This window comes from Pimephales promelas, chromosome 17, assembly GCF_988280905.1.
Source record: "Pimephales promelas chromosome 17, fPimPro1.hap1.1, whole genome shotgun sequence".
NCBI lineage: Eukaryota > Metazoa > Chordata > Actinopteri > Cypriniformes > Leuciscidae > Pimephales > Pimephales promelas.
In genome coordinates, this window is record NC_142785.1 from 13,614,176 (window position 1) to 13,640,819 (window position 26,644).

The following is a 26,644-nucleotide window of genomic DNA, read 5'->3' on the forward strand; positions in this document are numbered from 1 at the left end:
AAGCGGGGTAAAGTTAGTTTCGTTTGATATTCACCAGACATTCACTGAAAAATGGCAATTACCTCCTAAACGACTTAGCCAAATATGACTTCGCTCTATATACTGTAATAAGCACTGCCCCTCAAAAGCCACCGCAATGTGAGTTTCGCCGGGAAAGCTTGCTCTTGACGGAGACGTGAGTAAGGGACCGTGTGGAAAGTGCACTTTTTCTGACACGTTTGTTCAAACACTATATACAATTTTCAACACTTGACAAGCTATAATCCTGGTTTTGGGCGTTCCGCTGCCGACGATCTCTGTCTACGGTTTACCAATAACATGACTGGGTCATTTGACCAATCGCCGCAGATTCGCGTCACTCAAAGGAGGTGTTTGGGAAAATGAATCGTCGAACGAATCATTTGGGAGTCGTTGAGCAAATCAGGTAAAAATAAATGCGTATTATAAGACAAATAAAGTGTTTTTTTTTATCCTCCTTGCATGCATGTTAAACTGTTTTTGGGAACTCCCAAAACAAAAATAGGAACATTTCAAATGCTATGATAGGGGCTCTTTAAGCATGTTTAACCAAAGCTAATTTGGATGGGTTTGTCCCATCCCCAAAGTCCCTTCTCTTTCTTTTACGGCCCTGACGAGAACGTTGATCTCCTCAGCTGTGAACCGATTGCGCCATGGAAAAAGCGCACCTCGTTCGTCATGCTCTTAAAGGGAATGTGATATGAAGCTCTTATTGGTTTGTTTCCGTTACGCCCAAACCACACCTATGAACAATAAAGCTACTTCAGACCAACCCCTTTTAAACTTGCGTCGGGCGCAAGAGTCATTTATCCCGCCGGTAAAATAGCAACAGCGCCCATGACCCACCCACAAAGTTACTTGCGTTTCAGATCGTTAAAATAGGGCCCACAATGTAATACTGACTAAATCATTTTCATCAAAATACAACGCGACACAGCAAATGCCTGAGAGTAAACTGATGTCTAGTTACAATTATGATGTACTCCAAGCACTTGCGATACTTCTCATAGGAAGGACAAATGGATTTGGATTTCGCTTTATCGTGTCCAGTAAACAGCTTCTATCTGTTGCGGTGTGGAGCGATGTGTCGCGTCCAGTGTAGACATGGTGTAAGCTTAGTCCTGCTAAAGGTGAAAACACTGAAAACCATTAGAGGTGGCACCCCAAGGTCACCTTCAACTGGTGTTATATATCACACAGCTCTTACAGATTTGTTTCCACTGAACTGACTGAAAAATCATAAGTAGCAGTCAACAGATCTAATTTGTATCAGAGATGATGTACCCTCCAGCCTCTATGAATAAAGGAAGTATCATAGTGTCATAGTCACAAGATCATCATATCATGCACATCTAAAATCCACATCATCTTAGATGATGTTCATTTCATTACATTATCTCCCAATGTTTTTTTTTTTTTATAATCCTACACATCCATAAACAAAAAATAGTAATAATAATTCTCAGTTTTGGACCTTGACAATCACTTTTATGGAAAAGAGTGTATTGAATGACAGATTGTTCATTTCACCACAGAAGCATTTAAACCAGCGCAATCTATGTTGACTTCCCTAATGTAAATAAACTTCACGGTTTCATTCTCAATCTCATCACACACCTCTCAGGGCTTATCAAATGGTTTAGTCCATAGTGAACCTCAATGGCTGTTCTGTTGGCAAGAATGCCACCAAATTTTCAGAAGAGGGGATCAAAATGTCATAATATTAAAACACTGAAGTTGCCCATATCAGTTGACTATACCAATCTGAATATTAGTGGGAGAAACTTTGAGAATATTTGGAGGCATTTAGGCTTTGACACAAGTTAGAATATAAGAATAAAACATCATCATTCAATAAACAGGAAACATTCCCTTCCACACTAGCCTGGATGCCAGCCCGAACTCCGCCCACAACATTTTTGGTCGGGAAGTTCGGTCAGGACTCGATCCATGGAGGAGTAATTATGATCAGGCAAAAACTGATCAGGCCAATCAGATTGCCAGGGCGGGCTTTATACGATGATGGACAGATGATCTGCAGGAAAGTAATCATCACGTTATCAAAGAGCGCTAACTGGTTTCCCTCAGAGATGACTGCAGCTGGCAGCGACAGCGCATTCATTTTAATAGACAAACAAAAAACTGCAATCAAGGCATTTGTCGATCGGAAAGATATTCGGCAAAAGTGTAACTTATCAGCTGGCTCTGACGGTCGCTAAGTTAAGAAGATGGGACGTAATGAAAAGCCTGTGGTCGTTGTGGTTTCTCCTTTGGTCGCACTCATGAAGGACCAAGTGAAAGAAGCAACACTCGTTACTTCTAAAATAAGTAAGTTCTGTTGTTGACAACTATGCTATGCAAAGTATTTGACATACTGCGTTGCTCTGATTGGTTGTAGGTCTGTCCGACTATCCAGTTGAGTGCAGTGGGGTTTTTTTTTCCTGGTTCGGGTAAGACGCGCCTCATAATCAAAACTCTACGGAGCGGTCTCAGACTCATATTCTGACCAGAATATGAGTATGACGAAGTCAGGCTACTTCCACACAAATTACGATTTGAGTTTTAGATTATTGATAAATAGCTAACTTAATTCCATGCAGTTCCTTGCACAATACTATGTTGTAAGTGTGACACCAAAACACTTTCACCATAGTACATGATTTGCAAGTTATTATATCTTGATGCTTGCATCACAACGGCCTTATTAGCTGTAGACCCAGATAGCAAACTGACATTGAATCAACGTGGAAACAACGTCTCTCATGACATTGAAACAACGTTGATTTTGCTCATCGAATTAACGTTGAACCAACGTCAGACGCGGCATTCTTCAAAGCTAAATGAAAATCGAAAATTGGTTTGCTTTCATAACGTTGAAACAACGCGTTGATTTCAAGTTGATTTTCCGTTAGTTTTGAAAGAATGACGCGTCTGACGTTGGTTCAACGTTAATTCGATGAGCAAAACAATGTCAGATCAACGTTGTTTCGATGTCATGTTTCCACGTTGATTCAATGTCAGTTTGCTATCTGGGGATGTATGACTTTTTTAACGTAGCGAAATGGCTTCGTTGCTCACCTGGTTTTAAAATCTACAATCTATGTCTTCCATTTAAACAGACACTGAGAAATATGCAATTAAAATGTTCAATATAGTCTACTCATTTTTTTTAATACCATAACTTTGTCTCCTGCTATCTCTTATTTTGCCCCTGCCTGCACCTCTTGGGCTAGTAGAAGAGCTAAAAGGTTTACTGTTTAGATAATCTTGAAAAATCACAGAAATCTTTTTTTTTTTTCTTCAGGAAGAGAAAGGTCTATGAAAAGACTGAATCTTACATGGTTATGGCCTTTGTTGCATATTTAATGGCCCATGAAATGCTGAGAAAACAAAGTGCATACAATATGTAAAGAACATTTACAAGCAACCTGCAGGTGCTTATTTTCCTTATTTTTTGTTGCTACCTTTGTGGATCGACTTGCTCTCTTTCGGAGCACCTGATCTGAACAAATCACCTGCAGACAATGGGGCAACAATGCTGCATCAAGTAAAGTTTGCATAGTTTGTCTGAACTAAACAAACAAGTCACGATAACTAAGCCACTGTATGCAAATAATGCATACAAACACACATCAAAAAATGTGCCTGAGAGAAAAAAGTAAGCAAATAACCATTTTGCAGTAACAACCAAAAGGAAGGACGACCAACATTTTCTGGCTGCTTATAAGACTATCACAACAATGAGGGTTAATTTTGGACCATTGGCCACAACAAATTAAATATCAGGTCATGGATTGATGGCTTGACATTCTCATGTAAAATGTCTAGACACTTTTGAATTAATTTTTCCTTCAGTGTTAACCGCACACCATTACACTAATAACTATTAAAAAACAGCAAAATTACACATCTTACCAGTTTACATGCAAACCAATAACTCAGCAATGCAAGAAAACCATGTTTTGGTTTGTTATTGTTATACATATACACATTTAATAAAAATTGTAAAGCATTTCTTTTGTTTTATTTCCTTCTCATATACCAGCATCTTCATTTGCTGACTTTTTACTAGCTTGTTAAAACACAAATTTTATATATTGTTGAAATAAAGGTTATTTAACAAGCTTTGAAATAAAAGGTATTTCATAAGTCACATTCAAATCCAGACTCAAAACACATCTGTTTAGCTGTGCATTTACTGAATGAGCACTGTGCCACTGTTTGTCCGACTATTACTGCACTTCATTTTATTCTAAATAGTTCTAATTTACTGTATTTTATTTTTATCATAATTTTTTATTTTTCATTATTTCTTATTTTTTATTCTAAACTGTTTTAATTATTCTGATTTCTTTTGATTATTTTAATTTCTTCTATGTAAAGCACTTTGAATTGCCATTGTGTATGAAATGTGCTATATAAATAAACTTGCCTTGCCTTGCCTTATCTATATGCCTTTCTTGAGGTTTATTTAAGAATTGAGAAATTTCACTATTATCAAAAATTTTGGAGTCTAAAAATTATTTTCAGAAAAAAACAAAACTATTGTTATCATGATGATATTGATCATAATTGCCAAAGATGCTAAATACCTTGAAAATGATAACTTAAAATGCTAGGTATGCAGCTCACTTGGTTTTTGCAACCGAACTACTAGGTTGCCAAAGCAGCAGAGCATTAAACATTATGATCAAATGTATACGCACTGATGATAGCACAATTGGAACATTTCTTTACCATGCACAGACAGCCTCTAGCTTGCCCAGACTACATCACAAACCACACCCAACCATCACAAACCCTGCCAGAGAGGCCAAAGCATGAATTATCTATGGAGATCAGATATCGGAGAAAGCCAAGAACAGCAGAGGAAAGAGTTTATGTGTGCGTGTGTGTGTGTGTGTGTAATTATAATTACACAGTAATTATATTGAGTCTTTTCATCCAGCAAGTTCTGAACCAAGGCAAACAAACCTACAAGACCCAACTAACTAGCATCAGTAAAGCTTAACTAATTGCTAATCATATTAGACAAAAAAAAGTGGTTAATCCCCTTCTTATCATTAAAAGCAAGTGAGAGTAAGCAGGGCAAGACTTAAAAGACATCTATAAACAGCATGCATTAGGCAAGAGTTCATGAATCATTAAAGATCATAAGAGATCATTATTGGCCTTGACAGTTTTGGCCACATCAGTATCAGTCATTTTGTAGCAAGGGAGTGTTAGATTACCTAAAGGCCGTCATTACCTGTTTCTGACCTTCAAACCTTTAAAAAGCCACAAAAGTGTTAACATCATCTGCTTGAATTTTTTTTTTAATCACACAGGCAAGAAGGTTGCTTTTAGATTAATTGTTGTTGTTGAAGTTGTTGTTTTGTTCTTTGGACCAATCAATTGGCATAGATATCATGGAAAATGCTTCAAAAGATGTGCTAAATTTCATATACACACTTGATCAGGGAAAATCAGCACATTAACATGTCAAATAAGCTATCTCAAATTAGTAAGTTTAATAAGAACAGCACCTCACCAAAAGAGGATGGATACAAAAGTGATAATTAGCCTAATAAACTCACAATAAAGAGTGGAATTGCCAGACATGTGATATGGTGTGTAACGTGTACTATCTTACTCTGATAGTCAAGGAGGGGAGGCATTCTACAACTGCGTCACATTTACATCTGATTTTATTTCTCTCAATCAAAATTCTCTGCTATATTAATAAATCTTACTTAGGTCAAATTAAATAACTGTATTTTTGAGACAAAAAATTATTTTGTCTAGTTCACACATGGTGTTCTTCATTTATTTATAGATACTTTCAAAGACATTTTGGTTTTGTCATTTTGACAAGTTATAACAACCAAACACATCACATAAGAGTACCTAACACTGGTGAAAATAAATGAGTCTTTCAAAAGAAGCCAATTCATACAAAATATTTGCATGCTAATTGTAAAATAATGTATACATTCCATTTATTTCATTGTCAAAGACACTAAAGCAATTTAAATTGCTAAGTTTTCGATTTAAAAAAATGTGTACCTGGATGCATTGTAAGAAAAATACGTGTATAGGCTATTCTCTTCATAACAGACTTTCAAAATGAAAAAAAAAATGCAACAATAATACTATTATTGTAAATAATAATAATAATAAGCATTCATGTGTTTTGTATCTTCACAACAGAGTTTATATCAGTTTTTCCATATGAATGTGAGAGAAAACATCTCGCCACTGAAAGTATAGAATGACCCGGGGATGTAAACAAAGTCAAAACACATCAACTCACATGATCAAACCACGACGAGCAAATATAGTCTATCAACGTAGATAACAAATAAAACAGAAAAATGACCGCAGTGAGAAGGGGAACACACACCTTATCTGAACGACTGCCAGCTACGATTTCATCCGATTGAAGGCGAGTAGAGCTGGGCGTGGAAATGCACTATACGGGAGTCAAGCCTGCTTACTGCCACTGTTAAAGCTTCCACCCGATCCGATGGTTAGTCGATACTCGATAAGCAGTTGTCGACAAGAGGACTGATTCTTCTCATCACAATCTAATGTTATTGGGTATGTCCTGCCGGCATGAGGGCATGTTGTGTAAAAACAGCTGACACTGACGTCGGCATTCCTCCTCATACTGCGGGTATACCCGGAAATGGGCGTTGCTTAGCGGCATGGACGCTGATTTGGGCCTGCCTGTTTCTATCATAAGAAGATGCTGCATATGCGCCCCCATCTTGGAACGGTCAGCAAGTGAAGCAGAGCTTTTCGAAACTACGAATCAACTGAACAAAATGCTTTGGAAAATGATTAATTCTAGGCACTGAGAACACCACACACACTGGCGACAACAGTGCAAAATATTTTTTAAAGATATACATTTTTTTGTTAGTAGCCTATTTTTGCAATGTAGCCTACTGTTGAAAAGGGAATATATTTCAAATGTAGGATAATAAACTATACCTTTTTTTTCTCTATGAAAATTATAAAATTACATATTTTACAAACTAATTAATATCTATTTTGTCACATAAAAACATGGTAGCCAATAGCCAAATAAGAAGTGTCTGTAGCCAACTATAATGATAACACATTTGATGTGATGTTTACATGTGGAAGACATACAGTATTTGAGTGTTTGCTCATCTGCAACATGTCTATAGGATGTTTCCTGTCAGATGTCAAAGTTTAGAAGATGTCAGTTTAACATGTAAAACTGACATCTTCGAAACATCTATTTGACATCTGACAGGAAACGTCAGACGTATTGCAGATGAGCAAACACTCTTAAAAATACGTCTTCCAGATGTAAACATCACATCCAATAGACTTGTGCTATCATGTTATTTTATTAATTTGTAGTTTTGTGTGTTTAGGGAAAGCTTGGCTATAGGCAGTTAGTGACAATTACTTCTTGTGCAGCAAATCAGCTGGAGTTGTATGTGAGTTAGGCATGCAGTTGTTAATAGCTACTCTTCCGATTAAAGAAGAAACATGAATTATTTCCATTGTAACCCACAGTAACCCATGTTAAAGCCTACACCCATGGTGACCAGACTGGAGTGTTAACAGACAATAAATCAATAAATAAAGGCTACAATATCATGTAGTTCATCAGTTGATGTTTTAATGTTTTAACACAATAAATGGAAAAAAGAATACAATATTTATTTCAAAATTAACAGAAATCTTTCATCTGAAGGAATGATTCAACCATTTGCACAAAAAAACACTATATTCAGCTTTTATTCACTTTTATTCAGCTCAAAATATCTTGCATTTGGTGTCTTTGCCGACCTCTTGTGGAAAAAAAAATATTATAGCACTTATAACTCTGTGTGGAGCAAATGAGCTGTTCCGCTCGGTCCTAAAGTCAGTTATTCAGTTATTTTTTTTTATTTATTAAACATTTATTTACATAATACAAAAGTGAAAAGTTTTAAAACACAAACAAGAGCCAGAGGTTCAAGGATTGATATATTACATTACATTTCTTAAAAAAAAAAAATATATATATATATATATAAAATAACTTACACAGAAAATTATACTATATATATATATATATATATATATATATATATATATATATATATAGTATAATTTATATATGATCTTTTATATCTATATATTTATATATATATATATATATATATATATATATATATATGATCTTTTTTTACACAAACACATCAAAAAATGAGTATAGACCATTTCACAAGATGTAAACAACACTGGTCCAGAAGCACTTCCTGTTTCAGTTTTTTAACACTACATAAAAGCTGGGATAAAATACAACCAACAGAACATTTAAAACTGAATCAAAAAGTTAAACAAACATCTTTAAGATGTTTTCTTTACATGTGAAATAAAGAAAACAGTTACAAACTGAAACAGGAAGTGTTTCTGGACCAGTGTTGTTTACATCTTGTGAAATGGTCTATACATTCAAAGTTTCAGTAGCCTTTTTGTTACAAGAAGTAGATAAGGTTCTTAACATCTTCTTGAAAGTGAGAAAAATGGGGGGTAACTTTCATAGTTTTATATTTGTGGATAAAATTCTCATATTGCTTCTCAAAAATGAAAAACCCAAACAGAACATCTTTGAAGTAAAGCACAAAGTCTTTATTTATATAGTTTACAATGAATTGGCAAATGTCTTGCCAAAGTTTTCTGGTATGATCACAGAGCCAAAAAAGATGTAAGATGGTTGTGAATCACAAAAAGTACAGTGTACATCTATACTTAATTTAAATTTGGACACTATGAATGTTTTGACAGGATAATATTGATGAATAAGCTTAAAAGAAATCTCTTTGACCTTATTTACCAATAGCTACTTGTTAGGGAGAGTCCAAACCTTCTTCCATGAAATATCTTCCACTAACGCGTTCCATTTTGAAACAACATGAGGAGTGGAAACACAATCATTTAGAAAAAGAAGACGAATACCTCTATTATTTTTTAATGCCGATTTAAAACATATCTTGCCTACATACGTGTCTGCCGGGTCTGGGAGAGGTAATTCAAGACTTGTCTAAAACTATTATGGCCCTTAAATATGGCCCTTTAGTATTATTTAAAGTTTCAAAATCAACAAAATTAAGACCACCTTTACTGATGCTATTGGACAACACAGATTTATATATATATATATATATATATATATATATATATATATATATATATATATATATATGTGTGTGTGTGTGTGTGTGTCTCTTATTTTTCCATACAAAACTACTAGTTGATCAATCTTTTTACACATTTCTCTAGTTATTCTGTATTCATTCAGTTCATGACTCAGATACGTAGACATCACAAAACATTTTTTTTGGTAAAGTTTTAGCATTTTTAGTTTGAATTTTGAGCACTTTTAGGCTTTTCTATGTAGAGTCTAATTAAATTGAAAAATGAAATGCGTTATTTCAACTTCAGGCCCAGGGAAGGATTTGTTCCTTTTTAAATTTCAACCACAAAACTCCTCGAATCCATTCCCTCCTGAGGGAAGGATGAGTTAAATAGCCTAGATATATAAAGAAACTTAACTTTGGTTAGATATATACTCAGGACGAATTATAATATTCGGCGGTATTTGATTATTGGCGGGAGTGACGTTTGGTTACGTCGCCGTTGCGTGAACACCTCCTCCGGGTGCGCAGGTGTGTTCATTTACAAACACTGATAAGCACGTGTTACATCAATGAGCATTTGTAGACGTTTAGCGAATGTGGATGCTTGACGAAATATTTCACAAAATACTGACAATATTTAAATGGGTGATTCTGAACATCCCGTAAGTAGATGAAGCGATAAGATTGTGAATTAGTTGAACATGTTGGATGAAAGCCAATGGCTTGCATGTAACATATGTAGGCTACTCATTCAAGCTAATATTCTCTGTAACACTTTACAAAAGGTCCCATTAGTGAACGTTATTTAATGCATTTAGAGACAACTTCCATTATGCCCATTTGTTAATCTTTGTTAATTTAACGTTAGTTATTATAAAACACAACTGTCCATTGTTATTTCATGTTAGCTCAATTAAATATTACGCAGATACACAATTTGATTTGAATAATGTCAAAGTAAATGTTGAAATGACCATGAACTGAGATTATTAAATGTGATTTGCGTGTTAACAAATTGAATCTTTTAGGAAAGTCTTACCTTATTTTGTAAGGTGTTATGCTATGCATTGCTAACAAGGTGATATAGTTAGCAATGTTTTATTATACATAATTTATGTCTATCTCAGGAGAAAACCGGGGAATCTGATCCTGATGCCATTTGGCCAGAGAATGGAGATCAGTGGAGCGACAAAGAGGATGATGAATGTGTACTGTTGCTCGAAATGGCTGAAGAGGATGAGGAGATTGACCTCTACAATGTGGAAACATTTGGCTTGGGTATTATTATATTATAAAATCATAACATGCATGGATTGGTAATTGGCTGACGAAGGGCTTTTCTTTTCTGGGGTGGAGGGTAATATTGTATTGCTAGATTGTAATCACTTTAAGCATTATCCCTGCAGCATGTGCTTTTAAGTTTTGTTTTGTTTTGGTTTTTTTTTATTTCTTCTTCCTTCTTCAAACTCTCTAAAAAATCCCTATGCAAAAACTTCCAGATGAGGATGTGAGTGAAAATCCAGATGTAGACCCTACGGATCTCCTGCTGCTGTGTGGCGATAGCTCCCCAGGACCGCGGTCTTCACCTCCACCCCCTCCCAGACCGCCTTCCTCTTACACTTCCCGTTCACCTCCCAGACCGCCTTTACCACCTCCCAGACCGCCTTCCTCTTACAGTTCCCGTTCACCTCCGAGACCGGGACCTCGCATTTGGCCCCACGCTCCAACAGGCCGGTCTCAGCGAGGGAGAGTGGGTCAAGGGCAGCTGTTTGATGACCCAGCTGTGGTGAAGACTGTGACAGGTCGACCAAGCTTGAAGGTTTTTACCTGCCTGTTCTATGTGTGTGTGTGTTTGTGTATATTTTTTTTTCAGAAATGCTGGTTTGAAGCTGTAAACTTAAACTGAGTACTAACCAACACCCTCACCCTTTATTTTTTTCTGACTTGGATTTGTTTTTAGAGTCTTGATAGTGCCATTGTGGATTGCAGCCTCAGCTCCTACTGGGAGGACCTCAATTCAAATACAGTGTGTAGTCTTCAATATTTGGCAATGTTTTTTTTTTTTTTTTTAATTGACCTGAGGTGTAAATTTGTTTTCTACTTCAGTGGATGATATCATCTTTAAAGTCCAACAGGCCACCTCCACCGTCTATATATCAGGTGATCAAGCAAATCTCAGATGTGTCTTTTATGGAATCATACATTACAACCATCTGTTAATCGTTTTCATCTTAGGACCAGGCGATTGTGGGAGTGATTGACCGATCAGCACGTGGCAGGGTCCCACCTGTCTCTCCAAACTATCTTTCTCCTATAAGGCCTTTTTCCACTAGCCGGGGCAGGAGGGGACAGTCTTTCGCTGGATCTTTCAACCAGAGGTGTCATTTTCAGGTAGTTGGGTTTCTAATATAAATGGGGAGCTAATTGAGGTTGTTATGTTCTGTAAAGGTATATTTGAGTGGTGTTTCCCTGTGCAAAATGAGCTGCCACTACTCTAGAATGTTCTGGGTGGTTATTAGAATATTGCTAGAAGATCCTCCTTTATGCCCCTCTTGTCCTTTATCGTTGAAGCATATTTCTATGGACTGTCATCTGTGGAACCGCAATAGGAGTTTCAACTTTATAGTCTGTTGTGTGACTCAAATTTAATAAAGGGTAAGAGGTACAGAAATACAGTTTTTTTTTTTTTTTTTTTTTCATTTAGGCTCAAAATAGTCCTATGGTGCCTTGCACTCCCTTTCGACCCCAAAGACTCTTTTCACCCCAACAACAATATAACCAGGTGATCCTCTTATTCATTCACTTACTGCATTTCTGTTCCTGAATAAAACCGGCTTTTTCTAGAAGCTCATATCTGGAGATTATTTTTTTTTTCTAGCCTGGAGGTTTTCTGTCACCTTCCCGTCCTCCTCATCTCTCTACCCCAATGCCCCACACGCCCAAACTCATGCACCTGCAGTTTGGGACAGAGTCCCCCAGGCCTGCTCCATTCTACAGCCCATCTTCCAACATCATGCAGGACTTCAGGTTGGTCATCTATTCTGTAAAGGAATACTTTATTGAAGATTAAAAATATGCACCCTCATGTTGTTCAAAACCCTTTTTGAAACATTTGTCAAATAGTTAATAATAATCACGAGGGACTGGGGCGTATACAACTTCAATATGTTATAGACTAAGTCACATTGTGAGGCAAACTGAACTGTACTTCCATTTATTCCATTATTTATCATTGGACTCGCACTCAAATTTGTATGGTAAAATCAATGCCATCGTTACTGTCTTTAGTGTGTACAATCGCTGTGGACGGAGGAAGGCTCCGGAGTTGAAGTTCAATTAGGGTAATGGGCAGGGTACGATTTGTAAAAAAAATAAAAATAGAGGGGGGATGTTTTGAAACATTTATTCAAAATGAATCATGAGAACATGAACTTCATTACTGCATTTGCAGGAATTGTAATATTTTTTTTTCTAAACTCATGAAGTAGCCTAACGCAATATTTTTACTCTAATAGCTTATCTTTCCAACTGGAGAATTCCACTGGAGGTGAACGCGGGCGACTGAAGAATAAATGGGAGTCTATGGAGCTAGATGGCTAAATGTATCCCTTTCTCACTTGTCGTTGAATCAACGTAGATTTTATTGTTGATTCCGCAAATTCAATATACTGTAGATTATAGATAAAGTCGAATGAACGAGTACTTGTATCCTTTCGATGTCTTACAGGTTAGGCCATTGTTGGCTGGAACACGCTAGCATTTTGCTATTATGTGACGTTATCACATTTTTGAATGGATTTTTAGAACAGATAAGTGAAATTAAAAATGCTAAAAATCCCCCCCCCCCCCCCCCCAGAAATACGACTTTCAAATTACTTGACATCCTGAGAAAAGTGGATTTCTGGGGATGAAACCCCATAGACTCCCATTCATTCTGCACTTGCCTGCGAGCGCACCTGCATGGAGAGAGAGGTGTTACTGCAGCTAGTCCAGAAACAGGAAGTAACCAGACAGTGCCAATTCTCCCCTTATTAGACTAGACTAGGTTGTAGTCAATTCGCCTTATTCACGCGTGTACCGCGCTAAACGCTTCAATCGCGCCACAGGATATCTAGACGCGTGTAAACGCGTCTTTACATTGACTTAAAGTCCCTGTAAAGGCAATTCTACAAAAAAGTTCTAAACACATTATAAATGTTGCATATGTATTGCTAAAACATATTACAAAGACTGTGAACTGTGAAGTACTGAAATGTAGAGTTAGACCGTTAAACAGTTTTTCACCATTGCAATTTTACGGATTAATTAGGCGGGGCTAAAACAGGGCTCGATGACGCACTGGAGCCCATGAGCTGCTGGACACCCCCCTATTTGATGACGCGCAGAGTCTGATCTCCCCCTCTCCACACACACTCCCCAAGCACATTCGCATTCACCGCTCAATCGCGAGTGTCTGTCAGTACTATTAGTTACTACAGCTGAGCCTACAGTTTTCTAGCTAGCTATGCCTTCGACACGGACATGCATGGGCTACTACCTGGATGTGATCATGTACAAAACAGATTGGTATCTTCATTTAAATTCCCCTAAAAACGATCACATCAAGAAGAGGTTTTTAGAGAGCTTATACCTTGATGAAGAGCCTCTGTACCTCTGTAGTGATCGTTTTACACTGGATCGTTTTATAAACTTTCCTCAGAGACAACTTGGATTCACTGATAATCCGCTGTTACTGGTGAATGGAGCCGAAACGACGATCTCCCGCCTCAGTGTTCATCCTCCCGTCTCCAAAAGCTAATCAGCTAATATCACCGTCGACAGCTTTCCCGCTAGTGGGCGTGGTTTCAGCGCAGCCAGCGGACACGCCCCCAGCGTTTGAGAGCAGAGAATCTGCTCATTTTTTCATGATTTTGATAGCTTATTTTATGTACTTGCTGCCTTTTTTTATCATTTAAATTTGGCTGGGTGGCTAATAACACATTTTTCTGTGGTATGACAGACTCAGAACACGTACTTAATTTTGACTTTACAGGGACTTTAACATTGAAATCACTCGCGCCAGACGCTCAAGAGTGAGCGAGAAATCAAAAAAAACCTTTGCTTTAGCCTCAATTGACTGTATGTGTAACTTCGGCCATTCTCAGTGGTGTGACTCTCATAGAAACAGATTAGCAGATTGTGATGTTTATTCCCACTTCAGTAATATGCTGAATAAGCTGCCGTCCTTTCGACACACAGCTCCACTGCCCAGCTGACCTGCAACCATCTCGCAAGTGTTTGATTAGGTTATTACTCGTGAGATAGCACCTTGAACAGGACATTGAGCTGCGGCAGCTAGAGCCAGCTAAAGTTGCACATTTCAAAATAAAATTGACTTTAATCAAACCACGGACCCGTGATAAGTTTTGTGATCTGTCTTGCCACTAGTGTAGTAGCACTGTTCACTTTGGGGGGATAAACTTAACCCCACTGGGGATAAAAATAATTAAGCAGAGGCAGGGATACATTGAGATTATGGTGTGAGATTATGATTGACAGCTGTGCTTGCATCTGCTGTATGAGCTCGATCTTGATACCACTGCTTCACGTCAGGATCACTAATGCACAGACTCTGGCTTTAAATAACATAACTGGCATCGACCGTTTCTGGGATATCTTGGCTTAATTTTTTACAGTGGAAAAGGGTGATGACATTTTGTTTATTGGCCGATACAATTTTAAGTTATCAGGACTTTACGTCCTGATAACTTAAAATTGTATCGGTCAATAAACAATAAAAAAAAATCGGGTATTGGCTGTAAAAATTTGTATGAGAGATTTCATTTTTGGGTGAAGATTTCAACTAGGATTCTGTAATTTGGATTTACTAGCAAATATTTGGTCTTTCCACAAAACATTTTTCTGTCAACTTTTAGAGCACCTGGTCCTGTTGTTCAGTTCCACCCCCAGCACAAACGGCTTTTGAGTCAGCGACAGCAGAGACCTCACAGGTAAGTGTAATGAAAATTGTGTCTTTTGGAAAAAAATGTCTTTTTTCTGAATTGAAATCTAATTCTCAGAAAGCCAGTGAGCTGGGACCCATATTGTCAAATCATGACTGACAAAGAGAAGGAATGGATAATCAGGCTGCAGATGATCCAGCTACAGAGTGAGAATCCACATCTGGATGATTACTATTACCAGGTTTGTATCAGTCCTAAAGTTTTTCGCCCTCCAGAAAATGGTCAAGAAAGTTGGTGGGTTTAACTACTCAAATCAAATTGGATTTTTGGCATATATTTTATTATTAACTTTGTTTTTGTATTTTATTTGTGCATGAATGCATACACATACTATATAACGCCCCCACTCCCCCAGTTGAATGATATTAAAACACTCATGGGTGTAATTAAAGGTGCATTGTTGTAATATTTTGGAGAATCTGTTTTCAGGAGTGTAATATCATGTACATAACTGTTTTCAGGGGTGTATAAAGACGTTAGGTAATGAACCAACCGTTGTGTTTTTAATAGCTTAGAATGAGCCATTTCCATGTACACACCACCACGGCACGGGTCCCTTTAAATTTGAAATAGCCATTTTGGATAACACAGTCTCATCCCAAAAAGTCATATAACTGACGTCTTGGGACGTCTTTTGACCATACGTCAATATCCGCCTTTTTAGGGCCCCCATAAACGTTGGTAGATGGCGATCCTGGGACGTCATACAACTGACGCTTTACCTTTAACGTCAGTTAGGTGACGGGTTAGGTTTAGGGTTAGGTTTAGGTCTGGGGTAGAGTTAGGATCCCATAACCTCATCTACCGACGTTTAAGGGGGCCCTAAAAAGGCGAATATTGACGTATGGTCAAAAGACGTCCCAAAACGTCAGTTATATGACGTCTTGGGATGAGACCGGGTTGTTTTGGACCGACATGTTTCTACAGTATCTACTGTAGTATCTACTACAGTGTGCATTTCATCACTTGTTCTTCGTGCAAAGAAACTAGCTAAATTCAGCGAATAAAACACTGACACAATGATGAACAAGTAACAATAATATATCGTTTTACTGAATAAGCAAATATATAATTTCTTAATTGATCTTTAAGAAACCTCATTGATTAACTGGCTACTCTCGTCTGTCTTCCATCTTTTCCTGGTGTCCACTGTAACTTCTAATCGTTGCAATTTACAACCTCACCACTAGATGCTGCTTAAAATTACACTGCACCTTTAAACATTTTGAATTATTTTTCAATCTTTGTTTTACTTAATTTTTCTGAAAAAAGTAACTAATTTTTGTTCATAATAAATTACATTTCCTGCCTTTTTAATTTTTAGGCTATTAGTAACACTAGTTATATTGTGTGTGTGTGTGTGTATATATATATATATATATCTTGACCTGAATATTATATTACTGTTAGTGGGAGTTATTTAATCATATATTGTAATGCATTTATTATTTTACTCAAGCCCGGTGGAGACAGACACCATCACTGCTTGGCCTTTCATATTCGTCTCATGGTGTGAGCACACGCACACTTTTTGCATCGAAAAATGATTTATTTATTTAACTATGTTCTTTGTTGCCTCAACATGTTAACAACTCATTTAGAATATACATTTTTAATGTTTATGAATCGATTCGAATCACTAGAAGAGAGAATCGTGAATCTTTTTTTTTTTCACCCCTATTTACTACTGTTTGATATCTTTCTCACAACACTGTCCCATTGGCTGTAAAAATGACTCGATGTATAAGATCAGGTGTCAGGTCTAGTTATTTTAATCCCTGCAGGAGTACTATCAGAGGATGGAAGCCAAACTTGCCGAAGAGGAGATCCTGGGTGACCGGTTAAAAAAGGAACCCCCCAAACTCACAACCCCTTATGTTACCAAAACTCTTTCATACACCCCAGGTCTGGCACAAAAAAAAAAAAAAAAAACTGATGTAATGCCCATTTTATAATTGTACAGTATGAATGATTTGCAGTTATTCTTGCATTACTACAGTGGTCCACTTTGAAGGTTCACTCGGGCAGGTTGCAGTGTCTACCTGTTTCTCTCCAAGAAGAGCAATTGATGCCGTTCATGCGCATACACATGATGAGGTGAGATTTGCTGTATTTAACTGAAGGTGCAAAAATAAGTTGTGGTAATTTGGTGAGGGGAAGATGGGCTACTTTAAAAAAAAAAAAAAAAAAAAAAACACCAGCAAACCTGTACCTTCTTATTTGAGCAGGAGCACAAAGACACTAGACAGCAAAGGTTGGATGTGTTGAGCACCATTGAGAAGGTAACCACTTTGTAATATTTGTATCCAGTTCCAAAGTGGGGGGATGGTTGGTGATGATGCACAACATGTTTGGTTAGTACAGTGACTCGCCATCCCTCACATGTTCTCCATATTGTTGCAGTATCTGTCTGTCAGACCAACCACCTGTCAGTCACAATCTATCTATCTCTGCCATTCACACTTCGTTCTTTCATTACTGTAACCTATAAGGCATCCCTGCTTGCCTGCATGCAACTAACAAGAAAAGCCTCTGACTCTAGCACTAGGGCTGGAATGATGCACAGTATCTATACCAGTTAAACAGCTCATTGTCTCTAGTGCGGGTCCCCCTTGAGTCTGGCATTGGACCAAAGGTTGTTCCCTCTTATTGACGGACCTTCCTGATTATCCAGGATTAATTCCTAACTCAAGGTATAGATTGAACTCTGTAGAACCCTTAAAACTGGTTGCCTCAGTGTTCTAAATTCAGGATCCTATTTTTCGAGATGCCTACAAGTGTCAATTGTGGACAATATGATCTGGATATGTCCACAAGTGTGGACTTATGTTACCTCTAAATAGCATGATTTGACCAATTAGAATATAGTATTTGTAAGAATCAAATAAATATATATATTTTTTTTTTTGAAGGGCTGCACATCCTTGGAATAACTTTTTTTTTACCTTAATGTTTAATAATCAGTTACAATTGGTCATTATTCAGCAACTGCATTGAAACAACTTCCTAACCTTTTTTTAAATTATTAATCCATTAATCTCAGATGTTATTCACAATATGGAAGACAAAATCTGTTGCTACTATGGTTTCATTGCGACTTTGTACTCGATAAAGTGTCTGGGTGACTCCACCTATGGGTGACTAAGTGTATGGGTGACTTTAAACCCTTTGTTTTCTCCCAGTTGTACATAGTTTTGTTAGAAGTGGAAGAGGCAGAGAAAATGAAGGCAACGGTGTCTGACAAAGATGAGGAGAGGCGGTTGATGCAGAACATTAAGAGGAAGGTGGAGCAGCTTTACACTGAGCTGCGAGTCACTAATCTACTGTAAGAAGCTCCTTTACTTTTCTGTTGTGAATGTACAGTATGTTTTTGATCTCATTACTTTTATAATATATCATTTTTATATTTTTGCCCCCCCCCCCCCCCTCCCTTGCAGGGACTCTGGAGAGGAATTTCTTTCGTGTCTACTTGTATCAAAAGGAAAGAGTATGTTGGCCAGACTCCTCCCCTTCCTGTCACATGATGCATCCCTACATATTCTGAGCGTGGTGACCAAACACCTCCCAGTATTGATGAGCAGAGATGCAGATGAGGTGTTTTATGTGTATTGATTTGTGTTTTCTGTATAGCTCTTGGTGTTGATCACTTATTCAAGCTCTAACCTCCTCACAGGCCCTGCCTGTTTTGTATCCATCGCTCCGTGCTGTGGTTGATGGACTTGTGTTCAGTCAGCTAATCCAAATTCTCAAAGAGTTCACCACATCACTGCCCGACTCAAAAGACACACGGTTAACGCTGGCCTGCCAAAACAAGGTACGCTTTTAGGCGGTGGTTATATAATTTTGTAGTGGTGATTTTATCCAACTGGTCCTTTTCAGTGTAGTTATGTTTTACCATAACCGAGTTAGCAAATGTGTACCAGCTTTACATTTTCTCAGGGCTTCTTCGTGGCATTGCTGTCTAGTAATATTTTCAGGTTTAATAAATGCAGGTTAAAAACATAGTATTTAACGTGTACTGTGTATTTATTTATTTATTTTTAAATGTTGCTTTGCAGTTTGGTCTGTCGCTGCTGTATGCCCTGCTCTCGCAGGGAGAAAGGCTTTTATCTTCTGACCTTCCCATGGAGCCCAGCATTGGAGACTTTGAGACCTGGTACCGTTTGTGCTTGCCTTTATTTACTTAGTAAATATATTTGTGTCTATCTATCTATCTATATGTGGAAGATATTCACACTGTTTTTCCATACAATGAATGTGAGGCTGTCAAATATCATAGCCTACAGTATATAGTAACTTTGTGAGGAACAGATCCAAATTTAAGTCACTGCAAATCTATAGACTATAGATAAACTGTATGCAAACAACATTTTAAATGTATTGATTTAAACCAGTATGATTTTCAGTGAATGTCAACAAATTTGGTTTGTTCCAGTCTTGTTACATCTTCTTTTTTAAATTGAAATCCAATTTTTCTAACAACCATCAAGGACGGATACAGTATTCCATGTGGCCCGGCAGCTATCCCAGACGACACTTGTTGAACCATTACTTCTGCCCCCCAACCTGCTAACGCTTTTCTGTCGATATCTGGACAAGCGGACCATACACCAACTGAAGAACAACATGGAGTGAGTCTAAATACCGCACTCAATACTTCACACTTTGCGTAACTCTTAGAGCATTTCAGACCTGTAGATAATTTGCTTTGTGAAATGGGGACAAATTGAAATGTACCCTTATGAAAGCAAACTGAACCAACAGAAAATTAAACTTGGTAACGAACACATACTGTAGTCACATGCAAGTAAAGCTGTCCTCTCATTGGTTCATCAGTTTGTTTCCGGATTCCGTTCATTGCAGTTGTGCGTCAGGGACTGTTGGCTCTGTGGACTAGCTGTCATTGCCAACACAATTTTATTTAGAATTTATGTAAACCTGGATTCTGTAACTGATATCCTTTAAAGCAGGAATTAAGGCATTGTCGAGACCACATTCTTGCAGTGCCTCCTGTTTAGGAAATGTGCAATGACACTTAAAGGAGAACTCCGGCGCAAAATAAACCTTTGGTCTAATTACACATTGCTACCTAGTCAACCGTTATCTGAGATTTGTTTTCATGATTGCCGAATGTAAATAGTGTTATCTCTAAAAACAGTTTAGCCTATAACGCTAGTATAATGCTAGTATATAGGGCATAATGACAAATAAATGACAAATAAAAATCGCTTGTTATTACCACTAACAAGGCTCAAAATAGCCCCACACTAACACGACAGCATAATAAGGGTCCCTACATTCAAACCGAAGCATTGAGAACTTTGTCCGTGTCCATACAGTTTAATAAGAAGAGATTTTATACACACAGTCAACTTCGCGAATACAGGAAGAAGCCATCTTTGAAAAATAGACTCTACCAGTCGATCTACGAACGCCGATCCATGTGTGCTGAACTGTGCAGAATATCATATGGTCCGTTGTTTTCGGAAGAAACACGAACCGTTTTCTTCTCTTAAATATGTACACGTAGCCTACTGTTCGCGCTCACCTTATCACCTTATTCACATCTCACCGGTGCACATGGATCGGCGTTCGTAGATCGACTGGTAGAGACTATTTTTCAAAGATGGCTTCTTCCTGTATTCGCGAAGTTGACTGTGTATAAAATATCTTCTTATTAAACTGTATGGACACTGACAAAGTTCTCAATGCTTCGGTTTGAATGTAGGGACCCTTATTATGCTGTCGTGTTAGTGTGGGGCTATTTTGAGCCTTGTTAGTGGTAATAACAAGCGATTTTTATTTGTCATTTATTTGTCATTACTCTATGCCCTATTTACTAGCGGTATACTAGCGTTATAGGCTAAACTGTTTTTAGAGATAAAACTATTTACATTCGGCAATCATGAAAACAAATCTCAGATAACGGTTGACTAGGTAACAATGTGTAATTGGCTTTATGCCCAGCTGCACTACTTCCTGAACTTCAGCCAGCTCCTTGTTTCCTGTCTGCCATTATTGGGCAAACTTAATTAATTCAGGTGTGTCTGATTATTGTTGCCATGACTACTGAGGTCAGGCACACCTGAATTAATCAATTTGTCCAATAATGGCTGACAGGAAACAAGGAGCTGGCTGAAGTTCAGGAAGTAGTGCAGATGTGCATAAAGCCAATTAGACCAAAGGTTCATTTTGCACCGGAGTTCTCCTTTAATATGGTGCTCTTTAGTTTTTCACTCTGATAAGTTATGTCAAAGACTATAAAATAACACAAGACGCATCACTCATACTGTTTTGAATGGGGAAAAGTGCAACACAAGATTATGGAATAAGTCCCGCCTTCTAAATAAGAGCCAATGGCCGATTGATGGTCATTGTGTCACTGTGGCTGCAGTTAGCAGCTCCAGTTCCTATAGAAACAGTCAGACACACTTTGGTTGATCTAGTCTGAAAAATTAAGTTTTCTGTCTTGATTTGAGCGTTTGGCAACAAACTTTGAGATTATCAAATTTCATTGATTTCAAATTGGAAATTTAATTATAAGCTTGGTGAGCAGTTTGAGAATTTATGGTTTCCCTATTCAAAGAGATAGGCATGTGTTTTAAATGGCCTCCGAGTGAAATTGCTTGTCTTAAAGGGACTTTAATGTTCTGTTCACCAAACAGTTAGCGCCCTTTCACACCTACCTTGCTTGGTCTGGACTTTCGGACTTTATAGTTTTGTCAGAATCAAAATATATAGGTGTTAAACCTCCCCCGGACCATGGTCCGGACCAAACAGATGAAATTTGGTCCGACAAAAAGAGGTAGTCTCGGTCCGGATCAAACTGAAAAAAGGTTTGGTTCATTCATAGTGTGAAAGCATTTATGTATGGTTCGGACTTTCAGACCTTTTACAGGAAGTTCTGTTGTTTCCCAAAAAGCCGAAAAAAAAAACAGAAGGTGGCAGGAAAAATGAGCCGTGGTAGCACATGAGGAGAAGAGGAGATGAGGTTTTTATTTGAAGTATGGTCTGATAACATAATAAGAAGTCAACTTGCAGTCTTCTCCTCCTTTCCTGACAGCGACGATAAAATGTTCATTTGGCGAATTTGAACTAGCCTTGTGTATAGTTGGTGCTGCAGGTAATTATGCCATATAAATAACAATATAGTTGCAACAATATGCGTCTGTTCGTTCATGTTGTCAAACTTACCCGCCGAATTGACAACACGCTGACGTCAGATGCACGGCAATTTACTAAACCAATCAATATCAAGATGCAGCCCACATAGATTATGACGACAGGACGCAAGTATGTCACGTAAAGTTCCATAGTGCGCTTGCATTATTGCAGAGTGAAACCAAACCAAAACTTTCTGAAAGTATAAAATGTATCAAAACATGAACTTTGGTGCGGACTTTCAGGTGTGAAAACACCCTGGACACTGCTTTTACAGAACTTTCCTAGTATGAATTTATACAGATTTGTTTGTTTTGATTGGAACGGTTCACTTGTGGTAAGAAACCTGACTGTGTTATTCGGGCAGTCTGGGACCGTTAATTTTGGTGCACATCCGAGCATGTTTAGGCACATACAACGAACTGACCTATGGGAGGAAATGCACCAGGTTCCAAAATGAATGAAATTGACAAAAAAAATAATCTTGTTTTGCTGATAAAATGTATACAGGTTTGCAGTGACATCATGATTATTGGGTGAAAAATTCCTTTAAAAATGAAATTGCACTTTTGCACAGTCATGAGATTTGTGTACCTGTGTTTAAAAGTTTCTCCTAATGAGAAGGATGAGACTGTGTGAATCCTTTTGATCTGCACTTTTATGCTTTGGATGAACGGAGATCTTCACTGTCAATGTTTAGACAGTTTCAGTTCGTCAGCCTACTTATAGCTTGCTTGTGACAGCGCAAGCCGTCTTTTGGAATTAGTAAAACCTAACAGGACTGTTTTCCGGCTGATCATATTGCGTTATGCATTTGTAGGAGCTTCCCATTCAGATTTATGGGAGGAAAGTATTCACCCTCCTATTACATATGGGTCCGTTGCACCTTTTGGGTCATTTTTGCCCCTTAAGTTCTGTGGCTTTACACATGAAATTATGCTGATTTGTTTGTAGATCAAAAGTTTATAGACCAAATTGTCTAAATTTAAAAAAAAAAAGATCCACATTTCACTCTGCTGCTCCCTATGGATGACCCATTGCAGCATGAACATGATCTTTTTATAGTCTGAAATAGAGCCAGACCGATATATCGGCAGACCGATATTAGGCATTTTCCAAACTATCGGTATCGGCAGCTATAATGGCTGATAAATTAATATTTCAAAAATAAAATAAAAATGGACGAAACACGCTTGAACCATGTCATGAGTGTTGGAGTTGTACAGTTTGTCCACCAGAGGGCACTCTACACCGTTCCTGTTGGCAACACTCGTTGAGTTGACATACGTTGCTTGAATAACAATTAAAAGAACATCCCCATCAGTTCTCTTAGCTCAAATAAGCATTACAAAATTTGTGACTATCATGTCCAGTTTCAAATAAATAAATAAAATATCGGCTGATATATCAGAATATCGGATTTTAAAACCCAAAAATATTTGTATCGGTAGCTATCGGCCTTCAAAATCCTTTATCGGTCGGGTTCTAGTCTGAAAGTAAATGTTTATGCAAGTAAAATTAATATATTTTGTAAAAACAAAGCAGTGGTTCATGTAGGTTGTCTACAAACCGGAAGGTTGGTGGTTCAATCCCCGGTTCCACCTGACCAAGTGTCGAGGTGTCCATGAGCAAGACGCCTAACCCCAGCTTCTCCTGACGAGTCAATCTTTCTTGCATCCCACTGCCATGTAGTTCCTGTAAGATTTGATATAATTTATTTATTTTTTTCAACAAACTATATTGTATCTGATTAATAACTTGGTTAGAAAAATTAGATTAGTAGAAAATATGTGAAAAGTGGAATTAAAATCCCTACTGATTATTTAATTAATGTTTTTCGGGTATAGGTGTAGGGAGGGCTTTAGTGTCAGTATGTAACTATTTACACCTGTTGCAAAGAAAATAGAGCTATTTTTACATAATGTATCGTTTGCGACCTTACACTTTTCGCTGATGACCTGCAGAACTTTTTTCACTCCCATCTGCGCTATTAAGAGATTGTGGTCTAAAGCTAATTTGGCCAATTAAGTAAATCTGGCCCTTGAGCCATTATTGTCAGATTAAGTGTCTTTTAGATTAAGTTTTTTTTTTTTTTTCTGACCGCAGATCAGCAACGGGATATCTGGCTGTAGCATCATAAATGAGCACTGACCCTATGACCTCTCCCTCTACAATGGCCTGGAACATAGGACGACGCCAAACAGGAAATGAACTGGATTTTGTGACAGACCACATTCATCAGTGATTTATGTCTTCGTGTCAGCCTCAATTTCCTTTTCTCCTATTTCTTAAACTGTCTACTTTAAGCGTATTCCATAAGTCCTATCAAGGTCAGCTTTGCACTGATTAGCAATTAGCACTTTTTTTTTTTTACAAGATTTATCAGTATGATTTATGGGGAAGTGGCTGATATTCAGTCATAAATCATGACCGTATAGAGCCTCATGAAGCGCTTCATATCACAGATAAAGCTGATCATGGCAAGCTATTGGATGTGAGATTGTACAGTTGCACTAAAGGTGTTGAGTTTAATTTTGTGATTTATAATAACATCTTTTGTTATGAAACCAACCATGTCTTTCAAAGAAAGGTTTTGGGTGTTAAGTTGCGCTTAAGTGAAAAGTTTGCGGTATGGTTTCATTTTGTTTTATTTTTGTGATTGTTCGACCTAATGTCATATGTATTTTTTTCCACTGTTGCAGAGCACATGCAAATTAAAAAAAATAAATAAATAAAAATTTGTAAAAGTAGTTGAATCAATGTTGATTTGTGACTGAATCAACTAACAGAATATTTGGACCATATCCTTTGATTTGTGCTATTCACAATACAACATGGCCTTGAGTGCATTATATAGTTTAAATTAAAAAGTTGATTTGTAAGAGCCCTTATTTTTGATGAAATCAGGGATTTCTGTCCCTCCATTGACAGCTGTGCAACTGACACTGGCATTTTAAAGTTCATAAAGATTTTAAAACTAATCCATATAAATGGAGTGGTTTGGGCCAGATTTTCTGAAGAGAGACAATCACTTTATGTGATGAATAGATTGAATTAACATTTGTATTCCCTTAAACATTGATCAGCGAACATGAACAAAATGAATGTGTGTTCAGTGCAAACGACATTGCTTATCTACAGATATATGAGCCAAAGAGCATAATGCTTTCTTATTAGTGTGAAACCACAGCTTGGGAGTGAAACACCACATTGAAATGACCGCTCAAATGTATTTTGCCATATTCAATTATTCAGGTTTCTATTATGTGTTTTACAGTCTTTCTCTTTTGAATGAACACGCTTCTCATAAGCACACTTTATTTCTTAATAACTTTCAATTTGCAGCAAATTACTGAATTGCACCTTCAGGGTCAAGAATTGTGTTTTGAGTGGCTTTGCATAGTTTCTGAAGATATAGTCCTTGTATTTGTAGCATCCTTTCTTGGTTTCTTCGAATGGACCAGTGTTGTCACCCCCCTTTTTTGAGTAGACATGGAGATGCTCATTTCAAACTTAAATGGTTGTAATTCAAGAATGCTTTGGACTATAGACATATGATTGGTCTTGTTTTAAAGAAGACATTTGGCAGATTTTTCTCGAAGTGAAATAAGTTAAGAAAGTGAAACAAAAAAAGTTATAGAAGTTTGAGTTTATAGAAATACACAATGTAAAAAAACAAAAAATATATATATATATTTTATATAAAATATATATTTTCAAAACCTGGGCTAGTTGTGTTTCAAATTTTAGGTTGATATCTCAAAAAATGAACTTTCAGTGAGATTTTGTTGAGGTGCAGTTTCAAACTTTTTCACTAGGGTACAACCAGACTCCATTACAGCCCATATAAGGGTGCCTCCATTTCCATATGTGTTTTGAGTGATCTGAACCATTATTTTCACAAATTTATGAAGTAGAAATCCTATTCAGAAGTAGTATGGGAAGTTTGGCAGATTTTGAGATGAATTCAACCTCTAGGAATCACATAAAAAAGAACACGCATGCGCGTTATAGCATATTGCCATAACACAAATGGTGAATTTATTATTTTTTCGTAATATTTAAAACATTTTCAGACCTTTTTTTCTAAAATAATTGAATGGATGCTATCTTTTGAACTCTTGGCATGAAATTAAACTGAAGTTTCTAACTTTGTTTCATGATTTTTCATGTTCATTGCTATTTCAAAATAAAGGTCTGACTGAACACACTTTATGAGTATGAAAATATTCTTGTTGCAAATTGATAAATTACGGCTCCTGTGTAAATTATTTTGAAAATCAAATATGGAAACTAGAGATTGTAAGCTTTCAAATG

The 26,644-nt window shown here is 37.2% G+C and overlaps 2 protein-coding genes across 4 annotated transcripts in view; one reads left to right on the forward strand and one right to left on the reverse strand.

The window, feature by feature from the left end:
* The window catches only part of ccser2b (coiled-coil serine rich protein 2b), a 113,728-nt gene extending 107,032 nt beyond the window's left edge, over positions 1 to 6,696 (reverse strand). For all 3 annotated transcript variants that reach the window (XM_089121934.1, XM_039691298.2, XM_089121935.1), the window contains exon 1: positions 6,401 to 6,696. The gene's annotated coding sequence lies outside the window, so the exon portion shown is untranslated. The remainder of the gene's footprint in view (positions 1 to 6,400) is intronic.
* Positions 6,697 to 9,709: 3,013 nt separating this feature from the next.
* patl2 (PAT1 homolog 2) lies at positions 9,710 to 25,078 on the forward strand. The gene is made up of 19 exons (XM_039691109.2): positions 9,710 to 9,826; positions 10,292 to 10,442; positions 10,664 to 10,983; positions 11,125 to 11,190; positions 11,271 to 11,324; positions 11,400 to 11,555; positions 11,869 to 11,946; positions 12,043 to 12,191; positions 15,080 to 15,154; positions 15,224 to 15,347; positions 16,951 to 17,071; positions 17,166 to 17,263; positions 17,395 to 17,448; positions 18,349 to 18,491; positions 18,604 to 18,760; positions 18,840 to 18,980; positions 19,225 to 19,322; positions 19,657 to 19,797; positions 24,434 to 25,078. The coding sequence occupies exons 1-19, from the start codon at positions 9,806 to 9,808 to the stop codon at positions 24,465 to 24,467; spliced, it is 2,181 nt and encodes a 726-aa protein (XP_039547043.1). The 5' UTR covers positions 9,710 to 9,805; the 3' UTR covers positions 24,468 to 25,078.
* The last annotated feature ends 1,566 nt before the right edge of the window (positions 25,079 to 26,644 follow it).

What these genes read in the sequence shown, in the direction of transcription:
- patl2 (XM_039691109.2), top strand. Translation starts at nt 9,806, where the DNA reads ATGGGTGATTCTGAACATCCC. An exon ending in TGGATGATTACTATTACCAG is followed by an intron (nt 15,348 to 16,950) that starts GTTTGTATCAGT and finishes TAATCCCTGCAG; the next exon opens with GAGTACTATCAGAGGATGGA. An exon ending in ATTGGAGACTTTGAGACCTG is followed by an intron (nt 19,323 to 19,656) that starts GTACCGTTTGTG and finishes ACAACCATCAAG; the next exon opens with GACGGATACAGTATTCCATG.